Source organism: Pipistrellus kuhlii, unplaced genomic scaffold (assembly GCF_014108245.1).
Source record: "Pipistrellus kuhlii isolate mPipKuh1 unplaced genomic scaffold, mPipKuh1.p scaffold_m20_p_1, whole genome shotgun sequence".
Classification (NCBI taxonomy): domain Eukaryota; kingdom Metazoa; phylum Chordata; class Mammalia; order Chiroptera; family Vespertilionidae; genus Pipistrellus; species Pipistrellus kuhlii.
The window spans coordinates 146,774,628-146,793,066 of NW_023425404.1; the positions used below are offsets into that span (position 1 = coordinate 146,774,628).

Sequence of the window (18,439 nt, forward strand, 5' to 3'; positions counted from 1 at the left end):
ATCATTCTGAAAGGCCAATCCATCTCCACATGCTTGGGGCTCACCTGCTGAGATAGTCCTTTCAAAGACGCTCCATTCACTTTCAAGATAACATCCCCCACATCAATTTTTCCACTTTCTGCTGCTGGCTGTCCAGGGAAGAGCTTTTTAACCCTTACTATGCTGGTATTCATTTGCTCAGGTATAAGATTATCTTCTCGAGAAAAACTGAATCCTAGGCCTGAGCTGTTTTTAAACAATTTTACCTCAAATGTATTTTCTGCAGAAAAAAAAAAAATTTAAATATTCTTAAGTTATGTATACATATGAACATACAAACATAAATACTTTTAGACACATTTTAAAAAGCCCATTTCCCCACCATATTTACATCTTTATATATACACTTGTACTCTTATTCTATAGCAACTCCTATTTCATACTATAAATCAGAAAACCAAATGTAATGAACTAAGCTGCATGAACTAACTCCTTGAAAAGAAAAGAGAATTTTGAAATAAGCGTTCTGAAAATGAAATTATGTTTAATCCCTCATGTTTTAAAAGACTGTAGAATAACAGAAAAAGAAGGAAAAAAAATCCAAGAGAGGAGAAGAATAACAAAAATCCAGGTATACAATGGGAGAGAAAATTAGGAGCAAAACACATGTTAGAGAAGCATGGGGAAAATGACATTCTAATATTTTGGTACAGTATAACATAATCCAGTAAATTGCAATGACAATATGAAAAAATTCTCATCTTCAACAAAAGTTATTTTTAAATAAGCAGGAAAGAATAAAAATACACATTTAAAAAAATGATGGAAGAAATAAAGAATATAGGGCAGTGAGATTAAGTGGGTATACTAATTTTACTTTCATAACCAGGAAAAATATAGGCTGGGTGGTATTTTCTCCTTACTTTTGGGACTAATTTAGAGTTGCTAACATTTGTGCAATCAAATAAGAATTTAAAATAAAAGACAAATAAGAACTTTATACCACCTCTATCCTTCATAAAGTAAAGGATATTTATGCCCCTTACAAGGAAGATAAGTGGAATCTGATAATAAAGGGGACTTCTGTATCATGAACACATTTAACAAAAAGTTCAACACTACATCATTTTTAATTTTCTTATTTTGGTACTAATTAGTGGTATGTACAGGGCTGTTAAAGTTTGTAAGAAAGATCAATATCTGGGATCTATTAGGTAAATTTCTACTCAGGGTTAGCTTGACAAGTCCATAAAATTAAATGGAAATATAGAAAATGTAAGAGCCACGGTTTCATATGGGTTTGAAGCCATTTTCTACAATTATATCTATATTTTAATATTTTTTCCCTCTACAGATATGATTTTGAATTTTACAACTACTTAAGGCACTCTTATATGACCATAATCTGTTTCAAGCATGACTTTCAGACTCTAAAAGCTGCTAATACATCATTAAAAAAAATTCAGTGTAGCATCAGATTATTCACATTTGACAAGAATAATTAAAGAGACTCAGGCATGAATTATGATCCAACATACAAAACTCATATTTTGAATAAGTGAAAGCTGAGATGACAGTGTCCTAAGGCCCGACCTTCAGTGACAAAGCTGTAGTCTTTGATAGGAGTAATTTTCTTCACCATTTTTTCTGGGACTTGTCCATCCAGATCTGGAAGGGTACACTGTGGGGTTACAGGGGCATGTTCTTTGGATGCTGGAGATTGTCCCTTTTCTAACAACAGATGAACCAACTGAAAAAATAAAAAAGCACTTCATTAACAAAAAATAGTTATAAAAAAGTAGATCAATTTTCAAGATTTTTTTGTATAATCAATGGCATATATTTCAAGTAAATAACTGGTCTACTAAAGTATAGGGAGATTAAAAAATGGAACAAAAGCAAGGGATTTGAAAATTTCAAAATTAAGTCTTTATTATTTTCTGTATAAAAGGATAAATGATTAAAAAGGAAAAAAAGTCTACTATAAAATAGCAAATATGCGCTGGCCAGATGGATCAGTTGGTTGAAGTGTTGTTCGGTATACCAACAGATTTCAGGCTCAATTCCTGGTCAGAGTGCACACCTCCATTGTAAGTTTGATCCGCAGTTGGATGACATCTAAGAGGCAACCCTTCAATGTTTCTCTCTCACATCAATGCTTCTCTCACTCTCTCCCTAAAAATCAGCGAAAACATATCTTAGGTGAGAATTAAGAAAAAAATAAAATAACAAACAAATTATAGAAAATTGTGGTACTAGAATAAAATCACCACTGTACCATTGTAAATAATTTGCTAAACTCCCTGACTTAAGATGTATTTCAACAAAATAAATTTGGCCTTGGGGGTAAAGAATGACTAGAAGTGAAAATCAATACATAGTTGTAGATGCTGATGAAAAATTTAAAAAATGCAATTTCTACCATTCCTTCTGTTAGATCTCTGGTAATATTAGGGCTACATGTGTACAGAAAGCCAGTTTCTTCAGTAAAAAAACTAAAACCTCTTGTCATAATACTTGCTTTTTTAAATACTTGCTTCTTAATTTGAAGAAAAAATACTAGAATATTTATATAAATCAGGCTAGTTTTCTTAACTAATAAACAATGAAATTGATGTTATTCACACATTATTATGTTCTTCTAAGGTACCTTAAAGATTTGGTATAATGATCTATTACCTGTCCCGTATTTCTCAGTGTTTCCACAGCTTGCTTATGGGTAGCTCCTTCCAGACTAACTCCATTAACAGCTAGGACACGATCACCTAAAATCAGGCAGTCATTTTGAAAAAAGCAAATCATAAAATATAATCATGCTAATCATGCTCTTTAATACCATGTGGTCCTGTTTCATATTAATTTGTTCAGGAGAGATTCAGACAAATTTTATACAAAACTGTAATACTTTATTGTGTATTTAATTTCTTTCCCAATTCTATGGCTAATCTTAGGTACATTTTAGAACAGGATAATGTATATATATAAAATTTATTTATATCATGGTGTAAGATAAACTACAAATGTAGAGCATTGGAGGAAACTAAACTAATTAGTTTTTATTAGAAATGTAGAAGTCACTGTTTTTACAAGGTCACTATCCTGTTCCCATCCTTCTTAGAAAGTGCAAAGCATGAACTAAAATATCGTCAAAATATTTTCTGATACTAGAGAATAAGGTGGGAAAAAAAGTTTTTGGAATGACATCAAGGAGTTTTTTAATACTCAAGTCTTAAAATAATTGTGTATGTTCTTATTTTATATTACAAATAATTTGAAGGTCTATTAGTCTACCAACTTTCTAATTTCATATTTATATGTTGAAGTTATAATCCTCTATATAATTCCCATACACACACAAATAGTCTACCTTTGTGAATTCTACCATCCAACTCTGCTGCTCCCTTGGGAAGAACAGCTTTCACATAAATGCCACCATGTCTGACACTGGTATTCACACCTCCCTATGTGGAAAAAGACAGATAAAATAACATTTTGTAATACAAAAAAGTTCACACTCCATTTTTCAAATATGAGATCCAGAAAGCATTCAATTTTTCAGCGAAAGCAGCTGCAGCATGTCAGCACATGCAATTAGTTCAATACCCCAAAACATTTCTAGCTGTTTTCCAAATATTAAAGCAGTTACTTCATAGGAAAGCTGTTTATTCAGAAAATAACAACATGCCAGATCTTGACTATATGAAAAATTACCCTTCCTTTGTAAGTTTATAGCATGCATTATGAGCCAGCAGAAAGCAAAATCCATCTGTGTAAAATTAGTGTGAGAACATAGTTGTCAGAAAAAATAGTATATAGAATAATATACTTCTGATCATATTTGCTATTCTGAAAGCAAATCTTATGAGTCAAGGGAAAAATTTTTTTTTTCATTTTGAAAGATTTTGGTAGAGAAATTTGGTTATAGTGGACATGAGAGGTAATGAGTAGATTTTTCATTCTCATGGATATACAGCTTTTATTTCCCTTCACAATAATAGGAAGATAAAATTCTAAAGTTAAGGGCAAAAGAAAAAGAGCTGCAATATTTTTTAAAGTGCTAGAGAATTAGGTCTTTTTGATATTGATATATTATATATTAATAGTGTTATTTCTATGATGTTTCTGAATCACTATTTATTACTAATATTCTTCAAATATCATAAATGATGTTACCATTTAGAGTACAGTACATTCATTAATAGAATTCTAAAATAATTTGAACAAGTAGCCTATGCTCACATTTTAACTACCTTAAAAGTACATATATTCCTTGGGAACCTATAATTTTAAAATACTAATCATGTTTACAAGTTAAGATGTATTATGCAGAGAAAGGGCATATACATTAGGCTTACATTACTTATGATGTAGAATAAAATGTATTACTTCATGTTCAAGCAGAAACTATCAAGTATTTGTTAAATCTTATGCCAATTTAAGCAAGTATGAAATCTATGTGGAAAATGTAGTGGAATCACAGGAAAAAGTGATTAGTATGCTCAAGTTTTTATTTTATTTTTAAATATATTTTTAATAATGCCAGAGAGGAAGGAAGAGGGAGAGAGAGAGAGAAACATCAATGATGAGAGAGAATCATTGATCAGCTGCCTCCTGCACGGCCCCCAGTGGGGATCGAGCCTGCAGCACGGGCATGTGCCCTGGACCAGAATCCAACCTGGGACCCTTTAATCTGCTCTATCCGCTGAGCCAAAGAGGCTAGGGCAGTACGCTCGTCTTTAAAAAAGTTTTAAGATATGGTTCAATTTTTAATTTTGGAAGTAGTTGACAAGTTTACTTTTTTGAAGCAAAATAATTCAATTAATTAACTGAAATACAATAGGCTGCTGGAAATGGAGAAGAGAAAACATTTGAAAACCTTGTCAAACAGTACCGTGACACTTATCCCCAAGCTGTTATCATTTTTTGCCAGTTCAACCTCAAAGATATCTCCAGGTTTAGGAGGTGCTGAAGGAAAAGTTTTAAAATTCATTTTGTTGGATGTATTCATTGAGGAGGAAGATTCCTTAACAAAGAAAAACAAAAAAAAGGATTTCTTGTTAGACTCAAAATGAATTACTATTGGAAGATTTAATATGTATTTTTTGGGTAAATTTAGAAAAAAAACCAAGATATTAAGGGACAGTGGATTCAAAGATCATGAGAGTTGGAAGAGATCTTTGAGATCATCTAATCCAATGCCTTCATATTTTGTGGTTTAGGAAATTGAAGTCTAGAGATTGAAGGATTTGCTTAAGGTAAAACAGCAGACCCACTGCAGACCTGGCTTTTACGTAACCCTTGTCCAATGCTTTTTAGACTCCCAAATTTGAAGTAAGCCAATTTCCTTAAAAAAAAAATAAAAAAAAAAAATCAATATATATTAAACAGTAGCTTTTTGCTTAGGGTTTTAAGATGAGTAGGCTTCATGCTTACAAATCCAATATAAACAAAGGCACTGCAGCTGAGTCCCATTTATAAAGGCATAATCCTTTTATATTGTTTTTTCAATAAATAAAAAAAAGAGGGCTTAAGGTTTTCTTCTGAATTTGCTTGTGAAAGTGAGCTTAAATTTATATCATTTCTAGGAAATGGGCATTTTTTTATATTGTTGTTCATCCATCCAAAACTTCAGAAGGATCTGGTTATCAAAAATAAGTCAACTGGCCATTCCATGAACTACTTAGGAACAATACTTTTCAAATATTAAATTCTCTTACAACATGAAGTATGCAAAAGATGAATCACTTGTAGAAAATAATCATCTGATTATTAATTTCTTTGGGTTATCAGGTAACAAGTTCCCAAATCATAGCCATTTTAGAGTTAGTATTTAAAGCTGCTAATTTCTCTGAAAGTTAGATTCAAATGCAGTAGCAGTTAGTAGCATACTATATAAATTATTTTTCCTTTCTAGAATAATGTAAGTAGTTTATAGTAGAATATTCTACTCTGATATTTACTTGCTGTTTTTTTTTTTTGTTGTTGTTGTTAAATTAAAAACAAAAAACTAAGATTCAAATTAAACTATGCCTTTTTTGGCGTTTGATGATCCTGACTGCCGGAGTAAGTGGCTTCATCCATGTCTGAGTCTCCACGATCTGAATAATCTGTTGCATCAGAAACGCCTGGTTTTTTAGCTTTGCTTTGGTTACTGTCGGTAGAAGTCCTCTTCTTCTGAGTGGCTCTGGATATCACAGATGGGGAAGGGCTGCTGTGCTGTGATTCCTGCCAGGTTCGGTCACCTACGTGGCTGGCAAAGAAGCCATTGACCTGGCACTGGGACAAGCTGGCACTCTCAGTCCTGGAGTCTTGAGAACTCAGGCTTCCTTCCCGCAGCCCCCCAGGCAGCACGAAGGAGCTCTCTGAGATGTGCCTCAAGGTACCACGTGGCCAGCAGTGATCCTCAGAAGAATCTACAGTGCTGCCTTGCATGTAGGAAGATTTCTTCGGGTAGTTTTTCATGCCATTGGCAATGTGCACAGGAGTAGTAGGCACTAAACATCAAAATCCATCAATGAAAATAACAGGTTAGTGACACACACATGCCAGGGCTTACACACATGCACAATGTTCCTGACGACTGTTGGGAGGATTTTACACAGGAAAACACACACATCACACTTGACCCAGGGCCTGAAACCATGACAGGAACCCAACAAATGTTTCTTTTGGCTATTCTTGAAGCAACTTCTGTGGAAATGTGAAACACCTTCATCTTAACTCCCCATTTCCGTTCTCTAAGGCCTATTTCAAGTAATCTGTGAAGGCTTTCTTAATTCCCCAACTAGAGATAATTTGGGTCTCTAAAGAACCTTGTTCTTTATTTAATAATTATTTATATATTTGTTTAATATTGTCCTACCAATTATTCCAAGTAATTCTCAAGAAAGGCAACTCGCAAAATTTAAATATAGTCTTTATCAAAACCCACTTAAGAAAGCTTCCCTAAGTAAGAAAAAAAAACCATATGAAACATTTGCAAAAAAAAAAAAAAAAAAAATGCAGATGCAAATTTATAAGAAACTAAAAGTTTTATGTAGCAAGCAAAGCCAAAGAAAACTGAAGAGTAATGAGTAGCTCTTCAAGAGAAAATATTTGGAACAGTAAAAAAAAAAAAACTAATTGAAGAGTTAATGCCATTAACATACAGTTTTTCTAAAAGTCAATAAGAAAAATTTAGCCCTGGCTGGTGTGGCTCAGCTGATTGGAGTGTCATCATCCCATGTACTACTAAAGGGTGGCAGGTTCGATTTCTGGTAGAGGCATGTACGGGTGGCAACCAAATAACTCTCTCTATCTCTCTCTGGTAGAGGCATGTACAGCAGGCAATCAAATAATGCCTCTCTCTCTCTCTCCTCACCCCTCTCTCTCCCCCTCCTTCCCTCCCTCCCTTCCTACCTCTCCATCCCTCTTTCTCTAAAATAAATTAAAAATAAACAAACATATCCTCGGGTGAGGATTCAAACAATTTTTTTAATTAAAAAAAAAAAAAGAAGTTTAGAACTCCTGTGATACAAAGGTATGAAAATGTAGACTAAAAATTAGGAGTAAATCCTCATCTATAATAATAAAAGCATAATATGCTAATTAGAGCGGACAGCTAAATAACCTTCCAGACGTCCTTCTGGATGAAGCCACAGCGGCAGAGGCCAAGGCAGAGGTCATTAGGGGTGATTAGGCAGGCAGGCAGGTGAGCAGTTAGGGGTGACTAGGCAGGCAGGCAAAGTGGTTAGGGGTGATCAGGCAGTCAAGCAAACAGTTAGGAACCAGAGGTCCTGGATTAATAGAGGGATGTCTGACTACCAGTTTAGGCCTGATCCCTGGCAGTTTGACATCCCCCGAGGGGTCCTGGATTGTGAGAGGGTGCAGGCCGGGTTGAGGGACCCGCCCCCCCCTTCACGAATTTTGTGCACTAGGCCTCTAGTAACTAATAAATATATGAAAAGACACTCTTATTGTTTATCAGAGATATGCAGTTTCTACCGTTTTGCCTAACAAAAATGGGACTGCTAATTTCTTATACCACTAACAGTGAAGAACACTGTTATATCTAATTGGTTGACTGTAAATTGATAAAACTTTAGCAAATTGGTAGCATTTGTAAAAAATTTAAATGTGCATATTCCTTAATCTACTTCCAGGTATCTAACCTCTAGAGATAAGTACATTTTCAGTGGTGTGCAAACAAATGTATTTGTTGCAGCAACATATGTAATAGAATTCTAGCTAACCTGGATGCACAACAAAAGAAACAAATAAATTTTGATATTCAGGGCACATGCCCAGGTTCTGGACTTGATCCCCAGAAGGGGGCATGTGGGAGGTAGTGGATCAATGATACTATCTCATCATTGATGTTTCTATCTCTCCCTCTCCCTTCCTCTTCTTGAAATCAATAAGAGCATTTTTTTTAAAAAGGATTCTGGACATTCATGGATGTCTGGAATATAATGAATGAACAAGTTACAGACTGATATTCAGAGTATAAAAATTGTATTTTTGTTTAAAAGTAGTGGCCGAAACCAGTTTGGCTCAGTGGATAGAGTGTCAGGCTGCAGACCGAAGGGTCCAGAGTTCGATTCCAGTCAAGGACATGTACCTTGGTTGTGGGCACATCCCCAGTGGGGAGTGTGCAGGAGGCAGCTGATCGATGTTTCTCTCTCATCGATGTTTCTAAGTTTCTATCCCTTTCCCTTCCTCTCTGTAAAAAATCAATAAAATATATTTAAAAAATAAAGAAATAAAAGTAGTGTGTGTATGTATATGCACTACTTTTTAAAAAATTTATCTATAGCCAAAACTGGTTTGGCTCAGTGGTAGAGTGTCGGTCTGCGGACTGAAAGGTCCCAGGTTCGATTACGTTGGTTGCGGGCACATCCCTGGTAGGGGGTGTGCAAGAGGCAGCTGACTGGTGTTTCTCTCTCATCGACGTTTCTAGCTCTCTATCTATCTCCCTTCCTCTCTGTAAAAAAATCAATAAAAATATATTTAAAAAAAATAATAAAAAATTAAAATTTATCTATAATATATATAACGCTATTGGACTGCACCTGTAGTGTGTGCACCTTTTATGAACAATACCCTACCCCTTGACCAAATGTTAACTCTGCCAGGCAGACAAGGCAGGCCTGAGATAGTTTCCTTTTTAAAGAAAAAAACAATGGTGGCTCAAAAGGATGTAAGTCATACACCTAATAAGTGGCTCAGGCGTAGCTCACATTTAAATCATCTGATCTTCGTCATGTGGGTTTTCTCCCACAATATGCTAATAGAAGAGATTGTAACAAAATTATATGGTCTTATTTTTAAATTTCTAGTATGTTTTCTTTTCCTTTCTATAACCTGGTTCAGAACAGGAATTTATAGATATTATATTTCTATCTGTTGTGTTTTCTATTACATAGGCAATGACAAAGAATTTAATTTCTGATTTGGCCTAAGTGATAGAAAACACCAAGTATTTAGGAAAATTTACTAAAGTGACATCAATTTTACACAACCAATCATTTTTATTCAGATACAGATGACCCTTGAACAACACAGGTTTGAACTGCATGATTCACTTATCCACAAATTTTTTTCAATAAATACCTGTGCCATTTTTGATCTGTGGTTGGGAGCCTGCAGATATGGAAGGCTGACTATGGATTGATCAATGCCATATTATAAAGAAGACTCGAGTATCCACGAATTTTGATATACTTCCTGAGGGTGGGAGGGGGGGAGCGCACTCCCTAATCCCCTTTAGGGAGGCAACTGAAATTATGGGGGAGTCAAAAGTTAGACATGGATTTTAAACTATGCATGTCGTCAGTACCCTAATCTTGGGTCATTCAAGGTTCAACTGTATTAGTGAAGAGAAATGAGATAGAAAATCTTTGAAGTAATAAATAAAAAAGTTCTACTGATCCATACTCAAAATAATCAGAACTATACACAGTTAAAATTTCCAGAAAGGAAATAAGGAGCTTAATTCTGATTTACTGGGCCAAGCTACTGAAGTTCTTGTAAAAATGAAACAGAACACAGTCAAGAGACATTTATATTACCTTTGGATATCTTTTCTTTTGGCTGAGAGATAACAAGTGTCACATCTTCAGGTGCATTTTGCAAAATTTCAATAGCAGCATGGTGGCTGACCCCCTCTAAGCTCACACTATTTACAGATATCAAACGGTCTCCTGTAAAAATAGACAATTCAGCATTTTCAACGACAGAGAAATATCAGAAATGTCACCCTGCCAATTATTTTTATTTTGTCCAAGTTCCACTTTTGATATCTGTGCGAATTCATGTCCAACAGTAAAGTACTCAAGAAATTACCTAAATGTAAAGTACCTGGCTTTAAGCATCCATCTAAATCAGCTGGTCCTCCAGGAGTAATTGAACTGATAAATACACCTAGATCCAGTCTTCCCATCTTCTCCCCACCAATGATTTGAAATCCTGTGAAATAGCATATTTTAAAAAGATCTTCATTATACTTGTACTTTCTATGACTAATGATTAGCCTGTTGGACACAAAGAAGTGTGGAGATTGTCACTACAAATATGATTATCTAGAGGCCCGGTTTAGAGATTCAGGCACTGGTGGGGTCCCTCGGGCTGGCCTGTGGCCTTTCGCAATCTGAGGCCCCTCAGGGGATGTTAGATTTCTGGTATCAGCCCAATTCCCACTGGCCAGGCCAGGCCAGGCAGAGGGTCCCCACCAGTGCACAAATCCATGCACCGAAACTCTAATATGCATATAAGATCTTTGGTTAATCTTTTTGCCCTCTCCCCTCCTCACTTCCCTCTGAGATTCATCAGTCTGTTCCATGTTTCCATGCTTGTGCATTGAGTGTCTGCCCCCTGGTGGTCAATGTGCATCATAGCTACCGGTTGAACTGTCACTTAGGCTTTTATATATATATATAGTCAAGTAGCACCTGTGAGATGGGACTGTTAAATTTGGTGGAAGAATTGATTGTAAGCATTTCATCTTTGACATTTCCTGACTGGGAAGGTGGGGTGAGGGATTGTGGGTGGGCAGCCAGTGGCCAGATCAGAAGTAGGTTGTGCCTTAATGCCAATGCTATGCTTTAAGAATCTCACAGTGACTTACCTAAGCCATACTTTGCGTCTTTTTTCAGGTTCACCAAGGTGATCTCCCTTTCTGGTGAGGATACTATGCTCCATCTTTTGTGTAGCACATCTATTAAAATGCATAATTTTAAGATAAAATAAACATAATATGTTTAGGCATTAAGACTGTCTGCTTGTTCTAATTTAAATGTTAAAAAAACTCATTTACAGATTGCTTGGTAACTATAAAATTATATTTTAAATAATATAATGCCATCATTGAAAGTTTTGATAGTGATTTGCAGTTTACAAAATGACTGAATTTTGTCACATTTATTCCTTATAAACGATTCTCTGTGAAATAAGCACATTTCAGTTAAATTTCAAGATGTTAAATAATTTGAACAGGTTTACCAATTAGTACTGGCAAGATCAAATTCTTAAACTTAGGTTTCCTGACTTCATGTCTTTCTTTTGCATCACCATTGATTTCCTGAATATGTTAAGAAGTTCCTACTAATAAGTGGTTGACATTTTTTATTTAAATGGAACAAAATATTCATGGTAAATTCTAGAGTTAAATAGCAATAAAAATAAATATCTTTTAAAAAGTCTCTTAATAATGACTTTGCTGGACATTTGCATTCTCAAAGGACTTCCATTTATTTCTATTTTATTTGTGGAATAATCACATAAGGTAGGTAAAGAGATTTTTAAATATTGTTTTGTGGATGAAGAATAACAGTTTATGACTTGTTCAACATTACCATGAGTATTAGTACCCAGCAAAATGTCAAAAATTGGTACTTGATAAATCTGGTTTAATGCTAATAATTAACTTTTTATTTCCATTTGGGTTATTTTTTTAAGTACAATGATCATGCATAAATACCACCTAAATTAAACCAATAAATGCCATTTAATTGTCATTTCAATAAGAAACATTACTTCATTTGCTTGCAATCCAATAATCTGAAACTCATACACACTCTCATGCTCTTTCTCTCCGTTATGAGCTGATTTCTGACCCTTCTCTCTACTCCCCTCTCCCCCAACTCTCAGTACCTCAGAATATGACCGTGTTTGGAGACAGGTTTTTAAAGAGATAATTAAGTTATTGTACAATGAAGTCTTTAGGGCGGCTCTAACCCAATATGAGTTGTGTCTGTATAAGAATAAATTTGAATAGAGATATGTGCACACTTGTGAAGATAGAGAAAAAAGACTACCACCTACAAGTCAAGGAGAGGAACCTCAGAATAAATCAATGTTGCTAACACCTCAATTTCAGAGAATTGTGAGATAATAAATCTGTTGTTTAAGCCTCTTAATTTATGGGGCCTTCTTATGGAAGCTCTAGCAAATTAATACACTTCTTAAACATCACCTATATTTTGATAGTTCAAACTATTGTGTGTGTGAGGTAGTGGTGGTGAGTTCAACACACTCAGAAAAATATTTTTGTAAACTAAATCTTCAAATTCTTCTCTACATAATTCTTAAGCATATTGGAGCTTTTTGAAAATTAGAGATTACCTGCCAACATGTGATTTATCCAAGAGTTTAAAATTGTTTTGTGTTATAAAACAAGTCATAACTTTATTTACAACCTTTATTAATGCTTAAATGATATTTATGTGATACTCCATATTCTAGAAATAAACTCATTTAATTTCAGAAAATAAGAACAATCATTTACTCTCTGAAGTAAATTAACCTTGTCCCTTAAACATAAGTATTAGTGAAAGTTTGCTAGCTTCCTGTAGTATACATGTCACTTTTGTTGTTTCTCTTTTGACCAAAACTCAGTTATAAACTTAGTTATAATCAATAAAAGTAACAGTAATTCATTATTCCTAGTCTATTTAAGAAAGCCCCTCCCCCCCCAAATCACTGGACAATGCATGTATTTGTTAATGCTTAGCTTAATATTATCATCTAAGCAGCAATGATGCTTTTATCCTAAAACAAACTATTCTAATTATCAGCTAGAATCAAATACATAATACAACAGAACAAAACCCATAAAATAAAAAAACAAATAAAATAAGGGAGTGGGGTCACATTAGGTATGTAAAATGTAAACTTTTGTCACCATCAAGAAGACAAGGTCCATTTACTTTATACAGTGTTTTGCCTTCAGTTATAAAGCTGATATTCTTAATGCCCTTAGGGATTATCTGCTAGAAGTCAAATATATCAATTCGAAGAATAATTGCATTTTCCTTATCTTCATTTCCAACACATATACTAACAACATTGGTTATTTATATTACTTATTAGGCTAATGTGTATGTTAAGATATATCCTAGGTAAATACTAGATCACACACACACACACACACAAACACACACAGTGTTAAATTTGCGATATTTTTGCATATTTACTTCCCTAACTAGAAGCAACAAGATTAAACTCTATATTCAAAGATTTACCAGTGAGATTTAAATATTCATTTATTCAATTATTCTTTCATACTTCAAATGTTTACTGAATAATTTTCCTGTCAAAATCCCTCACTAGATAATTAGGGAACATAAAATGTGATTGTATATGAAAATCACTAGCATAGTAAAGGTGAGCTGAGTCAGACCAAATCTTTGATAGATGAACAAAGATCTAGTCTGAGTGATTCTGAGAATTTTGTTAAGACTGTCAGTGAAGTAGCTGCATAGAAAAGGCACGAGTCAGACCCAAAAGGAGAAGCTTTTTTTTTGCCAGAAATACAGAAACTTCAAGAAAAGTGGGTAGGATTTTAATAAGTGGATTATGGAGATGGTTATACAGCAACAAGTATGGCATTAGCAAAAGTTGAGATGCAAAGAAGGAAGAAAGAGTTCTGGGGAAATGCCATAGATCAGTGTAGCTAGAGTAGAAGACTTGCGTAGGGTGGAGTTGAATATCATTTTGAAAAGGGAAGCTTTGTTAACCCAGTCTTTTTATTTTTTATTTATTTATTTATTTATTTATTTATTTATTTATTTATTATTATTATTTTTTAAAATATATTTTATTGATTTTGTACAGAGAGGAAGGGAGAGAGATAGAGAGTTAGAAACATCGATGAGAGAGAGTCATCGATCAGCTGCCTCTTGCACACCCCCCACCGGGGATGTGCCCGCAACCAAGGTACATGCCCCTGACCGGAATCGAACCCGTGTCCCCTCAGTCCCCAAGCCGACGCTCTATCCATTGAGCCAAACCGGTCCCGGCTATTTATTTTTTATAAAAAATATATTTTATTGATTTTTTACAGAGAGGAAGGGAGAGAGACAGAGAGTCAGAAACATCGATGAGAGAGAAACATCGACCGGCTGCCTCCTGCACATCCCCTACAGAGGATGTGCCCGCAACCAAGGTACATGCCCCTGACCGGAATCGAACCTGGGACCTCAGTCCGCAGACCGACGCTCTACCACTGAGCCAAACCGGCTTTGACTAACCCAGTCTTTTTAACAGTGATGTTCCCCTGCCCCTCCACAGTCTACCTCCATGTAAAGTAACATATTAATATGAGGACAGAAGGAAGGAAAAATGTTCACGTTCAACTACATGTTATTAAATAGTACTGTGTACATGTCAAATTTTTATTTATCTTTGTATTCTATTCAAATAGATGTTCAAATATTCTTCTATTGGCTTAAAAAAGAGGGAGGATGATCTATCTGAGGGTATAAGACAATTAAATTTAAAGGTATTTATGGAATTCAATGAGGATTGAATAAAATTTATTAATCTCTGAAAGTGAGGTAGCTAGATATTTCAAATACCAAGACAATTCTGAGTTAAGTATTACAAGAAAACAAGCACAAATATTCCAGGAGCACTTATCTTTAAATCCTTAAAATAAAAATTTCCCCCATTAATGTATTCTATAACCCAGCAAATTCTGCAAATATTTTAAAGTGAAAGAGAACTTCAACTTGAAATTTCCACTTCTCTGAGTAATACGTGCTGTACTATTACAGCAGTAACTATCAATTTCATTCTCAATAATGTCTACCTAGAAAATACCTTAGTAAATACATAATTAAGAAATAAAATGTAGCCGAAACTGGTTTGGCTCAGTGGATAGAGCGTTGGTCTGGGGACTGAAAGGTCCCGGGTTTGATTCCAGTCAAGGGCATGTACGTTGGTTGCAGGCACATCCCCAGTAGGGGGTGTGCAAGAGGCAGTTGATAGATGATTCTCTCTCATCGATGTTTCTAACTCTCTATCCCTCTCTCTTCCCCTCTGTAAAAAAATCAATAAAATATATTAAAAATAAATAAAATGTATACCCTCTCTGCATTAGAAACTGTTGTACCAATGCTGCCTTTCTCCTCTCTCATAAGGTTCATGTGGACACCTATAGTTGCTAACTAGAATAAATTGTAGACACGACAGATCTATGAGTAAACTAACTGAAGTTCACAGTAAGATCATACTTCTAATAACGCCAAAGCAATACAGGGTGGGGCAAAAAGATTTATGGAAAAGAATACAATAATCCTATACAGTATAATAAAAGGTTAATATGCAAATTGACTGAACAGCAGAATGACCAGTCACTATGACATGCACTGACCACCAGGGGGCAGACGCTCAACACAGGAGCTGCCCTCTGGTAGTCAGTGTGTTCCCACAGGGAGAGCGCCATTCAGCCAGAAGCTGGGTTCATAGCTGGTGAGCGCGGCGGAGGTGGCAGGAACCTCTCCCTCCTCCGCAGCAGCACTAAGGATATCCCCAAGGGCTCCTGGACTGCAGGAGGGTGCAGGCTGAGCTGAGGGACCACCCGAGTGCACAAATTTCGTGCACCAGGCATCTAGCAATAAATAATAATACAAAATAAACTATTTCCTGTACTCACAACTGTAAACCTACTTTTGCTTCACCCTGTATAATCACTCTGAGTCAATTTTTTCTTTTTTGCAAGAAAAACTAATTTGTTAGTTATAGAAATTACAGGGCAGCTTCATGCCATTGATTCTAAGATTAACTAGACTACAGGTAGAGTAAGCTCTGGATAAATCCGTCACTCACCCTAAGAAAAAAAAAAAACTACTTGAAATCCTGGGGTAATAAAATTTGTGCATGTGGGGAGGGAGGGTTGTCCTTCAGCCTGCACCCTCTCAGTAGCACTACATTGTATAAAAACAAAGAGAGGCATTTTTCATTGTTATACTACTAACATAGTAACTGCTCTAGTGGTAGGTAAAGGGGATCAAAATGACAACTTTGGTGCTTTATTTTTGTGCCAAAACTAAATAGCTGAGTATTTGGAGCCACATAACATCTGGGGACTTGTCATAAAATGAAAAGATGATTTGGATAAACTTTTAAGTTCCTTTTGGTCCTCAGCTTAGTTGACTCTATTTTTTTAACTTCCGGTTAATTCCCATATCAGTAGGGGGATGCAGGAGGCAGCCCATCAATTTTTCTCTCTCGTCACTGATGTTTTTTAAACTTTTTTAAAAAAATATATTTTATTGATTTTTTACAGAGAGGAGGAGAGAGGGATAGAGAGCTAGAAACATCGATGAGAGAGAAACATCGACCAGCTGCCTCTTGCACACCCCCTACCGGGGATGTGCCCACAACCAAGGTACATGCCCTTGACCAGAATCGAACCCGGGACTTTTCAGTCAGAGACCGACGCTCTACCACTGAGCCAAACCGGTTTCGGCTCGTCACTGATGTTTTTATCCCTCTCTTCCTCTCTAAAATCAATAAAAATAAAAATAAATCCTATTAAACAAAGTGCATTTTAAAATCTTACTTTTGTTTGCATAACATTTTATTACTTGGAATTAATATTGTCCATAAAAAATAATCAGTTTTGCCAGTGTGGCTGAGTGGTTGAGCACCAACCTACAAACCAGGAGGTCACAGTTAAATTCTTAATCAGGAATTGCGGGCTCAATCCTCAGTGTGAGGTTTGCAGGAGGCAACCAATCAATGATTCTTTCTCTTCATCGATGTTTCTATCTCTCTCTCAAATAAATAAAAAGATATTTAAAAAAAATAAGTTTTAATTTAGGAAAAAAGGACATTTTTACTGTCTGCACCAAGTCCTTTTGTATTAGAATAACCTATTTCAATGACCCATTTGAATAATAGAATAACCTATTTCAATATTTTTGTTTTTTGCATTTTATTTTTGTTAAGAGTGTTTGTTGTGGTTTGAACAAGAAGGTGACAAATCTAGCTAAAAGTTACTTTTTAATTACATAATAACCTTGAATTATAATAAAATGAGAAATATTGAAAACCAATTTTACATAATTCTTGCATAAGTTCTACATTTTTGTTTTTACTCTCTTAGGAAGAAATATTATACTGTTTGAAAGGTTAAGCAACCTTTATTTTTTGAAATTACAATAAAAAAAATTGCAATCTTTATAAGATTCATGCCCTCCCTCCCCCCTTTTTTTTTATTTTTAATCTTCTCTTTCAAGGTTCACCTTCATTAAGGGATTCTGAAAGTCATAAAAGATTAAGTTGTATTTGTTGATTCCTGTATTAAGTTATGAATACCTCAATATTAGTTGATGCTCATTTCCAATTTCTTCTAATAATCTTGACCAGCAAGAAAGAACATTGAAATTAAAATAAGAGATCATATATTTGACTCATGGGCAAGTACTTAACTTTTTATCAGTTACTTTATTTGGGAAAATGTTTAACATACTTTATTACATGAATACTCAGTTCTCAACAGAGAACTAATTCTGGGATAACTGGGCAGACTCACAGGGAAATTGAAGAAACTATAGACTTGCCTGTAAGGCAACTAGGGCACACATCCATAGGAAGATGGATTGGCCCTTCCTCTATAGGGACAGGAGGGAAGATGACATTTCTAAAGGTTTAAAAATGCTGCTCAAGTGGTAACCAATGTAAATTTATATTCTTTTCCATCAGAAGGTAGGCTTAAACACACTTTAAGATTTTATCCTTTAATAAATTATTATACAGCTTCTTTAAAAAGTTTAGCTGGTAGAAATAATACATCTATAGTAATAAATAAGCAATATGCTAATTAGACCGGGAGACCTTCCGGAGATCTTCTGGATGTCCTTCCGGACAAAGCCTGAGCTTGGCCAGCCTGCAAACTGCTCCCAAACAGCCCTCAGCCCCTCACCTAAGCTGGGCATGCCCCCCAGCGGAGACCCTCACCCTGATGGGGGTGTGGCCAGCCTGCAAACGGCCATCAGCCCTTGCCCAGGCCTACCTGTCCCCAGCCAGGCCCCTCACCCTGATGGGGATGTGGCTGTCCTGCAAACTGTCCCAGACATCTCGCCCTGGCCAGTCCCACTCCCCAAAGGGACCCCCACCTTGATCCAGGATCCTCTCCAGGGCAGATCAGCCAGCTCCCACTCATGCACCAGGTCTCTATCTATACTAATAAAATATT

General features: G+C 35.4%; 1 protein-coding gene across 25 annotated transcripts in view; it reads right to left on the minus strand.

The window, feature by feature from the left end:
• PTPN13 (protein tyrosine phosphatase non-receptor type 13) overlaps nucleotides 1–18,439 on the minus strand; it is a 167,816-nt gene that overhangs the window by 40,625 nt on the left and 108,752 nt on the right. For 16 of the 25 annotated variants that reach the window (XM_045570954.1, XM_045570959.1, XM_036450484.2 and 13 more), the window contains 9 exons: nucleotides 11,084–11,173; nucleotides 10,318–10,425; nucleotides 10,029–10,160; nucleotides 6,010–6,473; nucleotides 4,856–5,002; nucleotides 3,347–3,440; nucleotides 2,659–2,744; nucleotides 1,573–1,729; nucleotides 45–259 (listed from right to left, as the gene is read on the minus strand). In XM_045570954.1, coding sequence (XP_045426910.1) covers nucleotides 45–259; nucleotides 1,573–1,729; nucleotides 2,659–2,744; nucleotides 3,347–3,440; nucleotides 4,856–5,002; nucleotides 6,010–6,473; nucleotides 10,029–10,160; nucleotides 10,318–10,425; nucleotides 11,084–11,173 — 1,493 coding nt within the window. The remainder of the gene's footprint in view (nucleotides 1–44; nucleotides 260–1,572; nucleotides 1,730–2,658; nucleotides 2,745–3,346; nucleotides 3,441–4,855; nucleotides 5,003–6,009; nucleotides 6,474–10,028; nucleotides 10,161–10,317; nucleotides 10,426–11,083; nucleotides 11,174–18,439) is intronic. The other 9 variants (XM_036450572.2, XM_036451134.2, XM_036451227.2 and 6 more) reach the window with 4 other exon arrangements.